The sequence below is a fragment of the Glycine max genome, chromosome 3, assembly GCF_000004515.6.
Source record: "Glycine max cultivar Williams 82 chromosome 3, Glycine_max_v4.0, whole genome shotgun sequence".
NCBI classification, from domain to species: domain Eukaryota; kingdom Viridiplantae; phylum Streptophyta; class Magnoliopsida; order Fabales; family Fabaceae; genus Glycine; species Glycine max.
In genome coordinates, this window is record NC_016090.4 from 40323590 (window position 1) to 40339028 (window position 15439).

The following is a 15439-nucleotide window of genomic DNA, read 5'->3' on the forward strand; positions in this document are numbered from 1 at the left end:
GTTCCGAAAGGAATCGCAAGAGACACGGTCATAAACGACATTAAGACTCAGCCCATTGGATCCGTTTCGATCAAATTTGGTGGCCAACATATTTAATTATTGAGAAGGTAACAATTCTGCATCGATTTTTAAGGAATCATAAATATCAGCCGTGGTAATCTTTAAAATTAATGCATCTAATGTTTAAGGATTAATATGATTAACATTTATAATTTCTTAGTTACCTGGATAAATTTGAAGGTGTACTTTAATTAGTAGCTTTAAGTTCTAAAAATATTTTATTCCCTTGACTACTTTGTCGCAAAGATCCTTATGGAGTAGGAAGGGGGCTTTTATGAGTGCAAATTAACATTTGTTTATATTAACTTGTTAAGGGAGAGTGGAGGTTATTTGGTAAGTACACACCATACTAAAAGCTGACTCTAATTTCACTATAGTAATGGGAATATTAAGCATGTCTCGTGTCATTATAGACAATTTGTTAAAAAAAAATTTAGTCCTATGATATTGAAGTACATTAAATTCCTCCACGTCATCATCATTTATTGTTGATTCATTCAAATAAATATCTATTTCACCCTTTGTCAATGATAGATTTAGTTTCATTTTCATAGATTTTAAAATCCTGCAATGTATAATATATTAATAATTATCTAAACAAAAAAAATGAAACCCTAAGTATAAAAAAATTTAAATATAATTTTGGTTTTCATATTTTATCAAATACATAATTTTGTTCTTTGATTTCAAAAGAGAGATCTCTGGTCCCATATTTTAGAAAATATAACATTTTGGTTCAATCTTTAATTTTGTCCACATTTATTTATTTTGTTTTTATATGTTAATTAATTAAATCATTTATTGATGGTATCTAAAATGAATATGTTAGATCTAGAGTTTAATTTAAACAAAATAAAAGAAATAAAACCTAGGCAAAGTTAAGAATTGGATCGAAATTATAAATTTTTAAAATAAAAGCAACAAATATCTAAAATAAATTGACCAAAATTATAGATTGGACAAAATAGGAAAATCAAAATTATATTTAATCCTATAAAAACTTACATTAATAATATTTTTTAATTAACTAATATATATATATATATATATATATATATATAGAGAGAGAGAGAGAGAGAGAGAAGTGATACACATACACCCTTATAGTAATGTACCCCCACCCAACACACGCCTTTGTGACATTTTTTATTGATTCAACATTATTATTATTATTTTGAAAAAACTTAAAATGAAAAAGAGAGAAGCAAAAATAAGTCTTAAACTCTTAGCACACTAATTCTGAAAGTTATTCTCAATCGCTCCCGCTAGGGAGCCTTGATGCATTACTTCTAAAGGTTGTTTAGCTTCAGTAGCCAAAAGTGGTAGACATGAAGCTCTTGTTGTGGCTCCATTTGTCTCTTCATTTGAAGGTATGATTGTTCTTTTATATACGAAGAGAATAGTTTGACCTAGTTTTATAATTTGGATTTCAGTTATGAATTGCAACTTTATATATACAAAGTGAAATATATTTCATTTAAACACATGTTGTACATGATTATTCAAATGTTTTCATTCGGTTAATCATCCATGTGATTATAGACTTTCGATAGTCTTCATTAGTAAACGAGACATGGTGTGAGTCTGTGAGAGATTTGTTTGTCCCAATTGTATATTTGTCAATGTCTTCAAAAATAGGTGTATTTGATAAATAAATAAAAAGACCCCCCCCCCCCCCCCCCCCCCAAAAAAAAAAAAAATAGGTGTTGCCTTGTAGATAATAAGTTATGATGTTGTCAACTTACTCATCATGAGATGAAGGGACCACTCATTAGGGTTTTTCCTCTTCCTCTTTCAAGAGGTTTGATATGTTGTTTGACCTATGTATTGTATCATCCCTCCTCTATGCAGAGAAAGCGACAGTAAAGCCAAAGGAAGTGAAGGAATCCAAGAAGGATTGAGGGTAGAGACAAAAATAATGACTCCAGAAAAACCTCCAACTCAAAGTTTGCAAACTAAACCCAATTCATATCATCTCATATGTTTAGGTATATAATTTTGCTCTATGTGAGTTGTTACACAAAGCAGTTATTTTTTCTAATTATAAATTTGTTTCCTTCAAATATTGGGGACTGGAATGGATAGTCAAGATACTCCACCTTTCGCTATGTTTTTCTTCAATAATCAAAGATTATATTTAATTATATAATAAATACCCCTCAAGTTCAATTCAGATTGCAATGGTTTTGCAGACACCATAAGATTAAGTTATCAAAGGTATAATATATCTTGAACTTGAATATTTTCTTTTAACTTCCAACCAAAGGTAAATCTTCCAACCCATCATATGAATAAAGTTGTTGAACTCATCCATCTCATCATCTCCATCATCCACACCTCTCACCACACCCTCCCACTAATAAAGTTGTTAAATCTGAGGATGCCAGCTATTAGCACCATGTCATCGGCTAAATACTTTTCGTTTGAGATGAACACATCCTCCATTCTGTCAAACAAAGTCAAATCTCTCAGTCTTCCCACCCAGCACCTCTGCAACCACTGCAAGTTATTTTCTGTCACAGTGATTTGTTTCCTTTTCCGCCCTGTCCAGACCTTGTTTCTTCACCCATTTGGACATACAATGCTTCTTCCATCTTCCCTTTCCCGCGATTCAGCACCGTGTTCTGGTTAGGTATGTTTTGTGGCTTCTCACTGTTTCTCATCATCCTCCTACTGTTTTCGCCTCCACTTCCATTACTCAGGAAGATTGCCATTCATTTTTGTATTCCCTATACGTATTTGATGAAGCTGTCTCTCCAGACTTTTCGCATTCTGGACACCAATGAAGCGCACAAATCCAAATTGATTATCCCATTTACCTCTTCTGTTAGCTATGTAAACCCCCCACACCGTGTTATATTTCTGAGATATGTTCCGCAAATGTTCTTCATTGAAAGTTCCAGGAAATATAGAGAAGAAAAAAGATGTAATTCTTCCATTTTCCTGATTCCTATCCCTCACCTTAGTTATCAGTATTGGTTTCCCGATCCCTTCCTCTCTCCTAGGTGTATTCGCCGCTCTCCCTCTCACTCATCCTCTCTACTAGTACTATTCTAATATTTCTTAATACATTAATAACCTTTGATTTTGTAGGCTTACTCTCTTTTGCACATGAATCAGATAACTAGATGGATTCATTAGATGATTGAAAAAGAGAAACGAATCAAAAAATTATTTGCATATTCTCCATACAATATCTTAAACTTTTCTATCACATTCGAAGCCTTGTATTCAAATATCAAGTTTGGTATAGCAATACTTTATAAATTCATCCTTCAATCGTGAATAACTCCAAAGGTAACCCAGGAAATTTTTTGATGGCACAATCAAGTTTACTTAACAAGTCTATTGCCTCCCCATCAATACTATACAAGCAGCATACTTTAAGTACCCGTAACATTTTAGTTTAACCCAACACCACTATACTTCATCTAATATTTATCAAACTCTCATTCATATTCCAAATACATTTCCTAAAATGTCATATTCATTCAACAATTATCTTCTATGATGCCAAATAAACTTACATAAAATATAAGTTTGAAATCGAATAAGATGAACCATTTATCATATTTGATTGTACTTTCAAGCATCAAATAAGTAGAATTTCGTCTCATAAGTCACATATTTGTGCTTATAAATCTTATCACTCTAAGAATTTCAAAAAACTCTCTTATATTTATTGTATTTTCGACAATCAAATAAGTACAATTTTATCTTTTTGGAATATCTAAACTCAAAACATATCCATAACTGCTCCAATTCAAAATTGATAAATAAATTAAATTCTCTAATTTAATTATCAAATGAATTATTTTCTTTTGTATAATGTAAAAATAATGTAATATTTTTTTCTATCATTTAGAGCTTAAAGTTAGCTCTATAGTATTATTGTCAACTAAAAAAGATCATTACATATACATTGATCTATTCGAAAAGAAAAATTTAGATTAAAATTATAAAAAAACTTATTTTCAATATGATAATCTCTATTATGATAACAAACATCTAATTTTAATGGATTTGTCAAATTAATAATTTGATAAAATAATAAATATGATAATAAAATAAAAAATAATTTTTACTAACTAAAAAATCATGGGGACTCCTTAGTTTAAAATGAAAACGTTTTGGATAATATTTTTGCTAGAAAAAATAAGATCGAAGTTTGTTTGCATGATATTCAGATAACCTTAAAAAACATTGATTCTATATAACTTTTCTATACTCGAACAACTTTTGGAACAATATGAATTTTTTGTCTAAGAAAAGATTCCATGGTTCCATAAATCTAGGGAGAAACATATACATATCTGGAGTAGGAATATGGAGATTTTTTGCTTGCAATATTAAGTTTGCAGGGTTCAAATCAACAATACAAGGTCTGAATAATATTGAACGTTCTTGGACATTTTTAACAATGAAATTGCAAATTCATCTTTGGGATTTTAGGGTCTTATCAAGCCACAACCATACCAACCGTCTCAATTTTCAAATAATGAAAAAAGAATCCATCTTTTAGATGATTCACAACTATAAGTTTACACTGTGGGAGATTGAACATCCTTGAAACATTCAAGAACGAGATAATTCGAAATTGTAACCCAACAATGTCGTAAAAAAGAAATTTCCTCAAAACATTAGTGACACACGGTTTTGGGGATAGAGTACGTTTGCTCAAATCAAATTAACAAACTTATTTAAATACCAAATTTAAAATTGAGACCAAGACAAAAGCAATAAAAAAGGGGAAATGTTGCAGTGATAAAGGGCCTGAAATATCACAAAAAATCAAATTCAGACGAGTGACACTGCAAAAATAAAAAACGATATCACAAGGTTAACAATATAATTGACTGAACCGTGGAGTCATCGAGGTCCAATCAAGAAGCTGATCTTGCTTTGTACAAAAATCTTTATAGTTTAGAAAGAAAAAATGTAGAATCAAACAACGAAAAGCAGAGACACAACAACATTGTTCCACTCGACTACGCTTGTGGTAGTCATTATAAAGGCGTTCTTGCTAGGGTTTTGTTTATATGGGCCTTCAGGCCCCTCCAGTCCAATTAATTGACTTGTACACCCATTTATAAGACACTGCTTTTGTTCACGATATTAATAATTGATTAGGTAAAGTACACTTAATATCTTCTTCGTGTTCTGATTTCAAAATAGTTTATCTCTTGTCTGTATTATAAAAATAGACATTTTACCTTCCTGTACCTTACACAGTTACACCTATATCACATAACCAGCAGCTTTGTTATATTTTCCATCAATTTTCTAATGGTTAATACATATTGTAAAGGAAAAACTATTCTTTATTCTACGGTGTTTTAATTTAAAAATATCTAGTCCTTTTTATGATGAAAATTTACATTTTTTATTTTTATTTGATCTATTTTTAACAATATAAAATATAAATATAGATATATAGATTAGAGGGTAAATTAAAAATGATATAAATTTTAGAGATTAAAATATGCAATATAAGTTCCCACTAATATTCTTAATATAAAAATCATAAATTGGTGTAAATTGAGCCGAAGAAAAAAAAGCATCAAAAATGAAATATAAGTTCCCACTAATGTATTTAAATCTATATCTTTTCTCGCATTGCTTCTCTTTGTTATTTAAATGCTTAATTAGACAGAAAAAAAATATTTTTACAAATAATTATAAAAACTATCACATCATTTTTATATAAAATTATAAAAATAACATTTTTAAAGCAAGGAAAATGACAAAAAAAATTTAACATTTTTATAACTATAGTTATTTATAAAAAAATTAAAAAAAAAACTAAACATTTTCTCGTATGAAATGAGTAAATCAAATCCATTAAAAAAAAAACCCACATAATTTCAAGGCTCGCGTAATTGAGATCGAAGCCGGAAACAAATTCATTGACATAAAGCAGTATTCCTGTTACAACATTTCCAAAAGCAATATGTTTCCTCAATTTTGAGGGATGTTCAAATATAAACACAAAATGAGATTAATTTTATACTAGAGTAGTTATTTATCCTTCGTATCCTCAGGCAAAGCAGATACTTTGCAGATAGGACATAATTTCCTCAAAGATAACCATTTTTTAATGCAGCTCACATGGTAGTCATGCCCACATGTTTTAAGTGTTCCAACATCGTCCATGTTCTTGTACTCTTCCTGTAATTTCAACAAAAACTCGTAAGCACCCGATTAATGTTGTCCAAAGACATCTAAAATATTTATTATGTATGGAAGAATAAATACATACCAGACATATTACGCAGTTTCCTTCGTCTTGACTTTGCTCAGATGAACAATATATTGTTTCCGTCAAACATTTGTTAAGCGAATCCTCAGAGATTCCTGTGTTCACATAGCCAATCCTCTCACCAAGTGCAAGTAGTTCCTGGTCAAACCAGTCATCAAAATAATTAAAAAATCTGAGTGCATAATATTAATTGCAACGCTAGAAACAGTAATAAATTAATAATCACCTCATAACTCATGTTATCTACGTCCATCCTCATGTCTCGGTGCTGATCTAGCATGTTCCTGGAACCATACACTGATGCACGCTCAACAACCATGAAACCCTGAAAGCCAACAAAAAATACAAAGAAAAAAAGTAAATGAGTCTCAGCCAGTGGTAGTAATGCCAGAAAGAACAATTTTGATGTTCTTAATGAACAGCGCAACTAGTTCAAAAGAATATATTGTAAGTAATTTGCTTAGATTTTGCAAATAAACAAAGCATCCCTATTTTGGTTAACTATGGTTTACAATCAAAAAAAGGAAAACAGGTGTTCAAATTCCAGAAGTTACACAGATATATCCTTCCATTAATACTGACACAAAAATAGAGTTCCTTGATATACTGGCAAAGATACCTCAGAGGAAAAACGATCATGCAGACCACTCTCAGCCAATGATCGATATCTTTCACTAGAAATTCTTGACCTCCCATTTCTATCACCATTCCTCCTGCCAATGGTGCTCAATGGCCTTGGAAGTCTAGAAGAGTAACTTTCAGCTACCATAGGCAATCCATCATCAGATGTCACTTGTCCCGAGCGCAAGCTTGAAGAAGCCCTAAAAGTTGGTGTGGATCTCTGAGAATAGTTGCTTCTAATTCCCCTAGCAGTCTGAGTTTGAGTATTATGAAAACTTTGAGGAGCAGTAGGATTTCTGCTTGTACCAAATTCATGATGGAATCCCCCAACATCTACAGAAGCAGCATTGCTAGCAGTAGCACCACTTCCAACAAGGAAGTGACTTGTTTCAAGACCAAAAGCACCTGTATCTGCAATTTATGTCAGATTTTTTACGTATAAAGGCAAAGAGAATGGAATGTGTATTGATACTAATATTTATGAACAGAAAACTAACCTGATAATAACACCCTTCCATTAGCTGGAGATATGTTCATTTGGCTCCAATCCCTTGTCAATGTAACAGAAGTCTGACCAGAAAGATCCACCGTGCTAGAATGGTCAACTGGTGGGACAGTAGGGTAGGAATTGTGTGAATGATTACTTGATGAATGGGTCCTAGCCAGATTGGAATCCAAATCAAGTGTAGATCGGCTCCTCACATTCCGCAAAGAACCCTCACCCTTTATTGAAAGGCCAGTACCTCTCAATGTGGGTGTCATAGTACAATAATGATCCCAGGGAATATATTGACAATCAATATTTGGCTTCTCCTGCCACAATTCTGAAGATATAGGAAGATCAGTTGAACTCCCAGCATTAAAGTATCTACTAGTACTGCCTCCCTCATAGACTGAAGGAATTCCAGGGCTCTTACGCTTGTGATGCCCTTGTCCACTTCCCATTGTAAGATCAATAAAACCACCATCAACATGAAATGTTTGTCTGTCATAATTGGAGGAAGAAGGTTGGTGTGCATAATTTTCCAACGGTATAAACAATGATGGTCCAGCACTAGACAAATCCACAAAATGATCATTATAAGTTCCTGATGCATCTGACTGGTGAGGAGGTACATCAATGTTGTTACTAGAGGATGCATATCCATTTGACCTTGTGGAAGAATTCCAATGAGAAGGGAAAGACATGTTATCTATGGACATATTTTCAGCAGGATAAATAAATGAACCATTCTCTGAAGTGCTAGTCCTACCTGCAATAGAGGCCTGTCTAATATAAGTAATATATGGTGCTGATGCAATCAACTGAGTTGGTTATAACTAAACAAAAATAAAAGGACTAATGAACCGAAATAAAAGAAGTGAGGCATATATATTAACATTACCAAGGTGCACACATTGTTGATCAGTATGCATATGATTCCAGTTCTGGTCAGGCTCACCCTCGAACAATGAAGATGTGTTATGGAACTGTCTATGCCCCATAACTGCCACTTGCAATCTTGGGTGTCAAAATAGACACTGTAGTTGAATCAGATCTGCAAATAATTCACAACCTGCAAGGCAAAATAACATCTGAACTGAAGAAACTCAATATAAAAAATAAAAATAAAAATTAACAATCAAGCAAAGCTGCTTCCAATCCAAGAAAACATTTGCAAGAGACTAAAGCTTTATCATGATTGCAGTGTATGCAATAATATTAAAACAAAAACATAACTGTTAATAATACAGAGTGGCGTCTGGTTAAAAATGCTCAATTGAGCTTGTCAGCCTTGCATTGTCTTATTAATATGTACCATACATATCACTTATACAAACCTATTCAAAATAATAATGTAAATGCAGACACTGCCGGCACAACCCATATATTGTAGAACCATAACAAATAGCAGATATGTTGAATCAAGCACAGTTTAAAATAATTTATCAGTACACGTTTGGATAAAGTTTGCAAATTTTATTTTGGTCAGAATTGTGTTTGGAGTAACATGATTTATATTTAGATACTTTTATCTCAGGTGTGAATTTGCCAAAACAAATGTTGTTAGGATGATGATATAAATCAAAATCACTTTGGAATTTGTAATAACAAAAAAAGATATGAATCTTATAATAAAATATCAATGGGGTGATATAATACTAAATAGTAAAAGTATTTTTGTCAAAAACATAAATGAACATTTTTTCCCCAAATGCAAAAATGTTGCTTCAGCATTTAAGGAGTCAAAACTACATTTGAGAACAAACTTAATTTTACCTGAAACTGTGCCAAACAGGATTGCACCATTTTGAGGTTTTCTTTTTGCACACAAGCAAGGTTTAGGGTGGTTTCATCATGAAACCTAACATGATTTTAATCATTTGGAGATATTTGGATGAGGAATGTGAAAGAGAGAAGGGTCAGAAGTCACAACTCCCACAGGTTCTTTCTTTTTGAAGTAAAAGTTAATACTAGCTCTCATTATCGTGAACTGCAAGTAGCATGTCAAGGGCGACATGACTGGGAAGAGTAGCTACTGACAAGCACAGCAGGGAACAATACCTAGAGTTGATGTTAGATGTGTGTGATCAGAATCCTTGACCTTCCTAATAGAAAAAGTGTACTACACTACTATTACATCTAGCCAGACTTTCTTTTTCCATTTCCAGAATATACAATAATACAACCACTTCCACATCATTAAAAAAAAATTCCATCAATTTCTCATATATTATTCATCAGGTTTCACCATTTTCCATTCAATACTTTCTAGGCCTACAAAATGATCTCCAGCTGGACAATTTAATTTTCTTGAACAAACAAATAACTAGTTTATATATGCTTATTTGATACAAAGATTCAAGATGATGTGTTTAATCAGCTAAGAAGACAATGCTCACAAGTCACAACATGTACTAATATCTACGATACCAATCTATTGACACTGCCAAAAATTGCATGAAAGATGAAGGTTATAAGCTGGGTGAGTTAAAATGCAACCCAAAGGCATGCATGAAAATTGAATCATAAAAAACGGCCATTCAAATTTGACCAAAGAGGAGAAACACCACAAGCAATTATTTCAGGAGGGAAGGAATTCATAATCAACCAAAAGAATTGTCCAGTAAACACTAAATACTTGGCACTCATGGTCTCCTTAACTGTAATAAATTACCAACTTCCCCAAATAAGTCCACTCACTTGAAGCCATTTACCCATGCCTCTATCCACTGATACAGAAAGAGCACCTTCTAGTCTGAGGCAAGAAAACAAAGAGGATGGAAAAAAATAAACACAAGGAAGAAAAAAGAATGACATCGCTGAGATATAAGTTAGTTGATGGATCCACACTCTAGCTTTTCATGAATGGCAGCAAGAGTTAGGATTGACTTAATAAAAACAGGAAGGATTGGAAAATAGGATGACTAACGTATCAGATATTACCTGGGTAAGGTTTAGCAAGTATTAGAAGGTGTTAGCATTTTCTAATCTTTTCCTGCACTTGAAAATAATAATCAACTATGCACAGGCATTGAGAACATAAGGGGGAATACTCCTAGCTCTGCCCTCTAATCAATCAAGACAAAGACCAAAGAAGCAAAAAAAAAAAGTAAATCCTAGGAACCACCTAAAAAATACAGGATATTTCACTCCACAACTTTTTGATGGGAAAAAATATTAAACAATTTATAGTGAAATTTGCTGGAAGAACAAAAAAAAAATATTGTTTCTAGTAGAGACGGTGGAGAGAGAGAGAGCAAAAGAGACATAGAGAGAGATGTATATCTAATACCTTGGGAGAAAAGGTAGATGAAAGCATTGATGAGAGCATATAAAACAGTCTGAAAAAAACTGTTTACTACTAGCCAGTATTTTTACAACAAGAAATATCATAGAAGAGAATATTACATAGGCACAGCTGTAAACGCTAGCATTAATTTTTATTATATTAAATACAAAATAGAAAATTATCTTATAAGCAGAAATTTAAAAGAATCAAAACCTAGCTTCCTCAGGGAAAGCAGTGAAGGCTTCACAAAATTTGTTACCTTTAATAAACCATGATAAATCAAATAAACTTGTTTAAAAATAGCTTGGGCAGCTGAATATCAGAATGCATATTTATAATTTTAATTATATGTCATTGTTCTGACATGTTTGGTTGTGCTTAATTTTTACGAAAAAATAGTTTTTCAGTGAAAAGCTCTGTCTTGAGATTTTTTTATTATAAGCTTTTGTTAACACAAAGTGAGATAAATCCAAACACACTACAAAAATGATAAAAACTCAATGGAGAAGTATTATTAAACTAATAATTATTGAAGACATTAAACACCAGAAAATAATATATTAGACAGGCCTCACTTAATATTAAACTTTGGTTTCAGACTTCTCTAAAATCCAAATACTAAATGATATCCAAACATCAAAACAGACAATCTTTCAAAGTATGTTAAATAATATTTCACAAGATATTTTATTTCTACCAAACACATTCCTATTTATGTTCTTCTTCCAAGCTATAATCATGGGGTATATTGGCTTTACTTAAAAAAATGGAAAATTTCAAATAAGTACAGAAGCTTTATGGCTATCTCCAAATAGAAATTTTCGGTTTACCAAAACATTAACAATTGAAACATGTTGCCATATCCAATTCTAATCAATTTTGTTCACAATCAAACATAATTGTTTGTCTTGTTAAGACCATCCATTGCCCCCAGTAAGGCATGACAATTAAATTAGGATGTACAGGCTTGAACATGGATGTATAATATTTTCCATCCCCAATAAAAAGGTAAACCAAAGGAAGAATGCCTGCAATCTGGTTAGGCTATCAACACCTTGACATTAGTTTCATTTCATTCCTCATTTAGAACCATGAGGGAAGATGATATAACCAACTCATGCCTATCAAACAGCTTCCATGTCAACGAACTCATAGGCTCACATCAAAATAAAGAATCATTAGCATTACACCAATCCTAGCTATGAATTGTTGCATTATTGGAGAAACCAACTGTTTGCTGAACCAGAAGCTGAACTGACATAGAGGGCAACCTATGTCATTTAAGAGAGAATGCATACCACTACAGCAGCCTCCTTCATCTATGGTATGCCCTAATGGTTCAAAATGGAAGTCTGCATACTGCATGTTAATGTATTGTGAATGCTCTATGGAAATTGTACTCCTAAACTCATGATACCAGCCCCTACTAAACAGCACCACTTCCATGGCAGATTCCATATTTAAGAGAACAAGCTTTTGACAAGAAAATTTAGAAGTTACAGGAAGTTAGTACTGAGGTTTACCAACATCCACATTTTAGCACCTCAGAGCACCGATTAGAACTATAACAATGGTATGTGAAAAGTTTCATGACCCTCCCTAAATTTCCTGTAACAGCTCACAATGACATCTCGCATCACTAAACATTGGATGTGACCAGTCTATTGCCACAGTACCCTCAGAACAATTGCTAAGCCATCTCACGCCAAACAACCATCCAATCCCAGAAGAAGGATGACCATGATCTAAAGGACACAATGCAGCTGAACAAGGCCTATACAACTCTTCCAATTAACAGAGATTCTTTGGCACAATATACCTTCCTCCTATATTATGGCTTAACAACACTCCATAATTGCGGCATATCATGCTAATACATCCTGAGAAAACAGAACATGCAAAGTCGTCACTCATCAGTTCTATTGTCTCCCCATTAATCCAAGATTGGAAAGCACCTACAACACCATCTGCAATTCAGACAATGTAATGGAATAGACCAATTAAAGAAGAAATCACCCACTTCCGTAACCTGCATAATGCAAATGCAAAGGCAATTCCAATTTTTGCCAATAATAATAAATTTAAATTTTAAACCCACAGGTATAAGTGCGTATATAAATAAACCATTTTTGAAAAGATCTATGAAGAGTAAATTATTATTTAACAAAGTAGGAAAGAGAGGGAATGAAGGAGAATTTCCAATTGAAGCACATCTCACCAGAACATGTAGAAATAATAATGTACAATGCACAAACAGCACCAAGAAACCTGCATAATAAAAAACCATCAAAACCCAATTGATTCTTAAGAAATCTGATAAAAACCAGATCAACAACAATATCTGCCAAAGCATCCAGTATAAAAAAAACTATAATTCTTGACAGGCAATTAGTATTCAGCAAGTTAGCTTAAGTTGCAAAGACAAATATAAAAAAATATATAAAAAATATAAGATATAACCAATATACTGGAAGACAAGAACTGCACTGCACCCCCTATGATGCACATATACAGACAACCAAACATGAGACAAACGCATTGGGATAAGATTTTCCCTTTCTTACACAAGGCAGGGGAGGAAATCCTAACTAAAAATCAAGATATGAACACATGCAAAAGAAAAAATTATGAACATCATGTGATACAAGCAAATATCAACAATTCATTGTTTTTCCCTTCTGGTACAAAGAGATATTTTGTAAGAAAGCTTTCTGCGACATCTATCCATCATCAAGCGGCAAAATCAGGTAAAAAGGGTGATTTACGCCCGGTTTAGACTAACTTCTTCATAAGCACTTGTAAGAGAAGAAAATAAGAAAGAAAGGAAGAATGAATTAAACTTCTCCCATAAGTTAAAATCAATTCATGCACCTCAACTTTTGGAGAAGTTAGATGAGAGAACTTTTATAAAAGTTAAGTACATAAGTTGATAGAAACAGGGCTTTAGGGGAACTTCAAATAGGCTAAACATAACTTAATGCAACAGCACACAAAAACATCAACAATGAAAGATTCTACTACAACGATAAGATTCCTTTAGGATGGGTTCAGAATCACATGACTTCCTAAAACAAGAGAGCATGCATGGATACACCTGCAAAACAATAGTTATGTTATGCCACCACATTCAACGATATACACTTTTTTTTTTCCTCTTATATACAATATAAGATAAGAAGTGGATACATCAATGTTAAGATGAAACATAAGTGGATTCACGGGGTTTTCTACCATTCTCACCAAGGAACGGCAAACACACACAAAAAAAAAAACTAATCCAACTCTTATCAAAAAAAAAAAAAACCGATAAACCATAGAATTTTGCCAAAGGAAATCTAAAACTCTCAAGCAAACAAACAATCCAAGGATGAACAAACACGTGGCAAAAACAAACAACAACACACACGCGAGAAAATAAAACTTTAAAAAACTGCAAAATCGGCTTGAGGATGCATCAGAAGCAAATCAACAACACGCGAGAAGGATCAGAAGAAAGAGCGAGAGTGATGAAGCGAGTGCATACAGAAAACCAAAGAAAGAGAAAGCGTGTGATCGTCAACAGAAGCAAGGAAATGAATAAACATAAGAATACGGATTTGATAAAGGAGGAGAATCAACCTGATAAACGTGGCTTAGGAATCGGAGAGGAGACGGCGTCGTTTGAGTGACGATGATAAACACGTAAGATGAGAGAGAGAGAGTTGCAGAGGAAGAAGAGAAGAAGAAGAACGGTGTTTGTTTGTTGTGAGAAGGAGACAATGAAATAAAGCGGCAATAAGAAATGAAAAAAACAAGAGGAGGGGAGGAGAAGAAATTCCCTTCCCACGTTCTTACCGCTTACCGATGCAATTCGTATGTTATATTAACTCTTTTCATTCATTCATGTTAAAAATTAGTTTTTGTATTTTCAGTTCCTCTTTATTAAACTACTCCATTCATCATAATAATTAATGCTTCCATTTTTAATTGCTTATGCTTTTCCTTTAACTCCACTCACTGACTATATGAGTCGAATATTTGTTGTTTAGATTTGGCTATTAGAAATAATACTAGTAGATTATTTAAGTTTAACTTATTTATTGAAACAAGTTTAATTGAAAGTTTAAGTTTAACTTGTTTAAGAAAAAAAAACTTGAGTTTAAATAATTTATCGTAGTTTCTTTATTACTTAATTGTTTTTTATGAATTTTTTTCTTATATCATGTCTTAACTTGATTGATTTAGCTTTGACTTAATTACAAATTTTATAATTTTGTGAATTTTCCACCGATGTTTCAATTTTGTGAATTTTGTTGTATTATTCAATTTTCTTAAATTTTACCACTCCATCGAGTTTATGTCAAAAACTGTAGGTAATTAAGTATTAAATCATGAAAATGGTTACAAACTCGTTTATTTGGTATAGGCGTTGAGTCAATTTTACAAATTTTAGATAATAATTACAATTTTTTTGTCATAATTATATGAAAATTACCTGTCGCATTATCTTTTGTTCGTGTTTGATGTTAGAGTGAACTCAATTTCTGGAAAATTATGATAGAATCTATAAAATTTTATTAAGACAGCAATACTCTAATTAAAATATCTGTAAAAAAAGATTTAAACAAGTTTTATGAGGAAAAAATGATTTTGGGATTTAAAACCTTTGACAAGGACAACGAAGGATAACAATAATGGAGAAGAACATTATGTTTCACAACAAAGGAGAAAGAATTCCACTAAATAT

At 32.4% G+C, this 15439-nt stretch overlaps 1 protein-coding gene across 15 annotated transcripts; it reads right to left on the reverse strand.

The window, feature by feature from the left end:
• Window positions 1–5939: 5939 nt before the first annotated feature.
• On the reverse strand, window positions 5940–14588 carry LOC100780416 (probable E3 ubiquitin-protein ligase HIP1). Of its 15 annotated transcripts, none has more exons than XM_014773868.3 (10): window positions 14332–14588; window positions 12932–12981; window positions 12533–12680; window positions 10125–10179; window positions 8326–8496; window positions 7438–8193; window positions 6939–7351; window positions 6546–6644; window positions 6320–6457; window positions 5940–6228 (listed from the first exon to the last, which is right to left on the reverse strand). In XM_014773868.3, the coding sequence occupies exons 5-10, from the start codon at window positions 8423–8425 to the stop codon at window positions 6079–6081; spliced, it is 1656 nt and encodes a 551-aa protein (XP_014629354.1). In that variant the 5' UTR covers window positions 8426–8496; window positions 10125–10179; window positions 12533–12680; window positions 12932–12981; window positions 14332–14588; the 3' UTR covers window positions 5940–6078. The 15 variants fall into 15 exon arrangements, with proteins under 15 accessions (XP_014629354.1, XP_014629353.1, XP_040870054.1 ...); XM_014773867.3 differs by having other exon boundaries at window positions 10086–10179; XM_041014120.1 differs by having other exon boundaries at window positions 12237–12680.
• Between the last annotated feature and the right edge of the window lie 851 nt (window positions 14589–15439).

Coding starts and splice junctions, on each gene's coding strand:
- LOC100780416 (XM_006576954.4), bottom strand. CDS start 8,425: ATGGGGCATAGACAGTTCCATAACACATCTTCATTGTTCGAGGGTGAG. Junction 7,352..7,437: donor TGGAAGGGTGTTATTATCAG/GTTAGTTTTCTG, acceptor CATAAATTGCAG/ATACAGGTGCTTTTGGTCTT. Junction 6,458..6,545: donor TAGATAACATGAGTTATGAG/GTGATTATTAAT, acceptor TGGTTTGACCAG/GAACTACTTGCACTTGGTGA.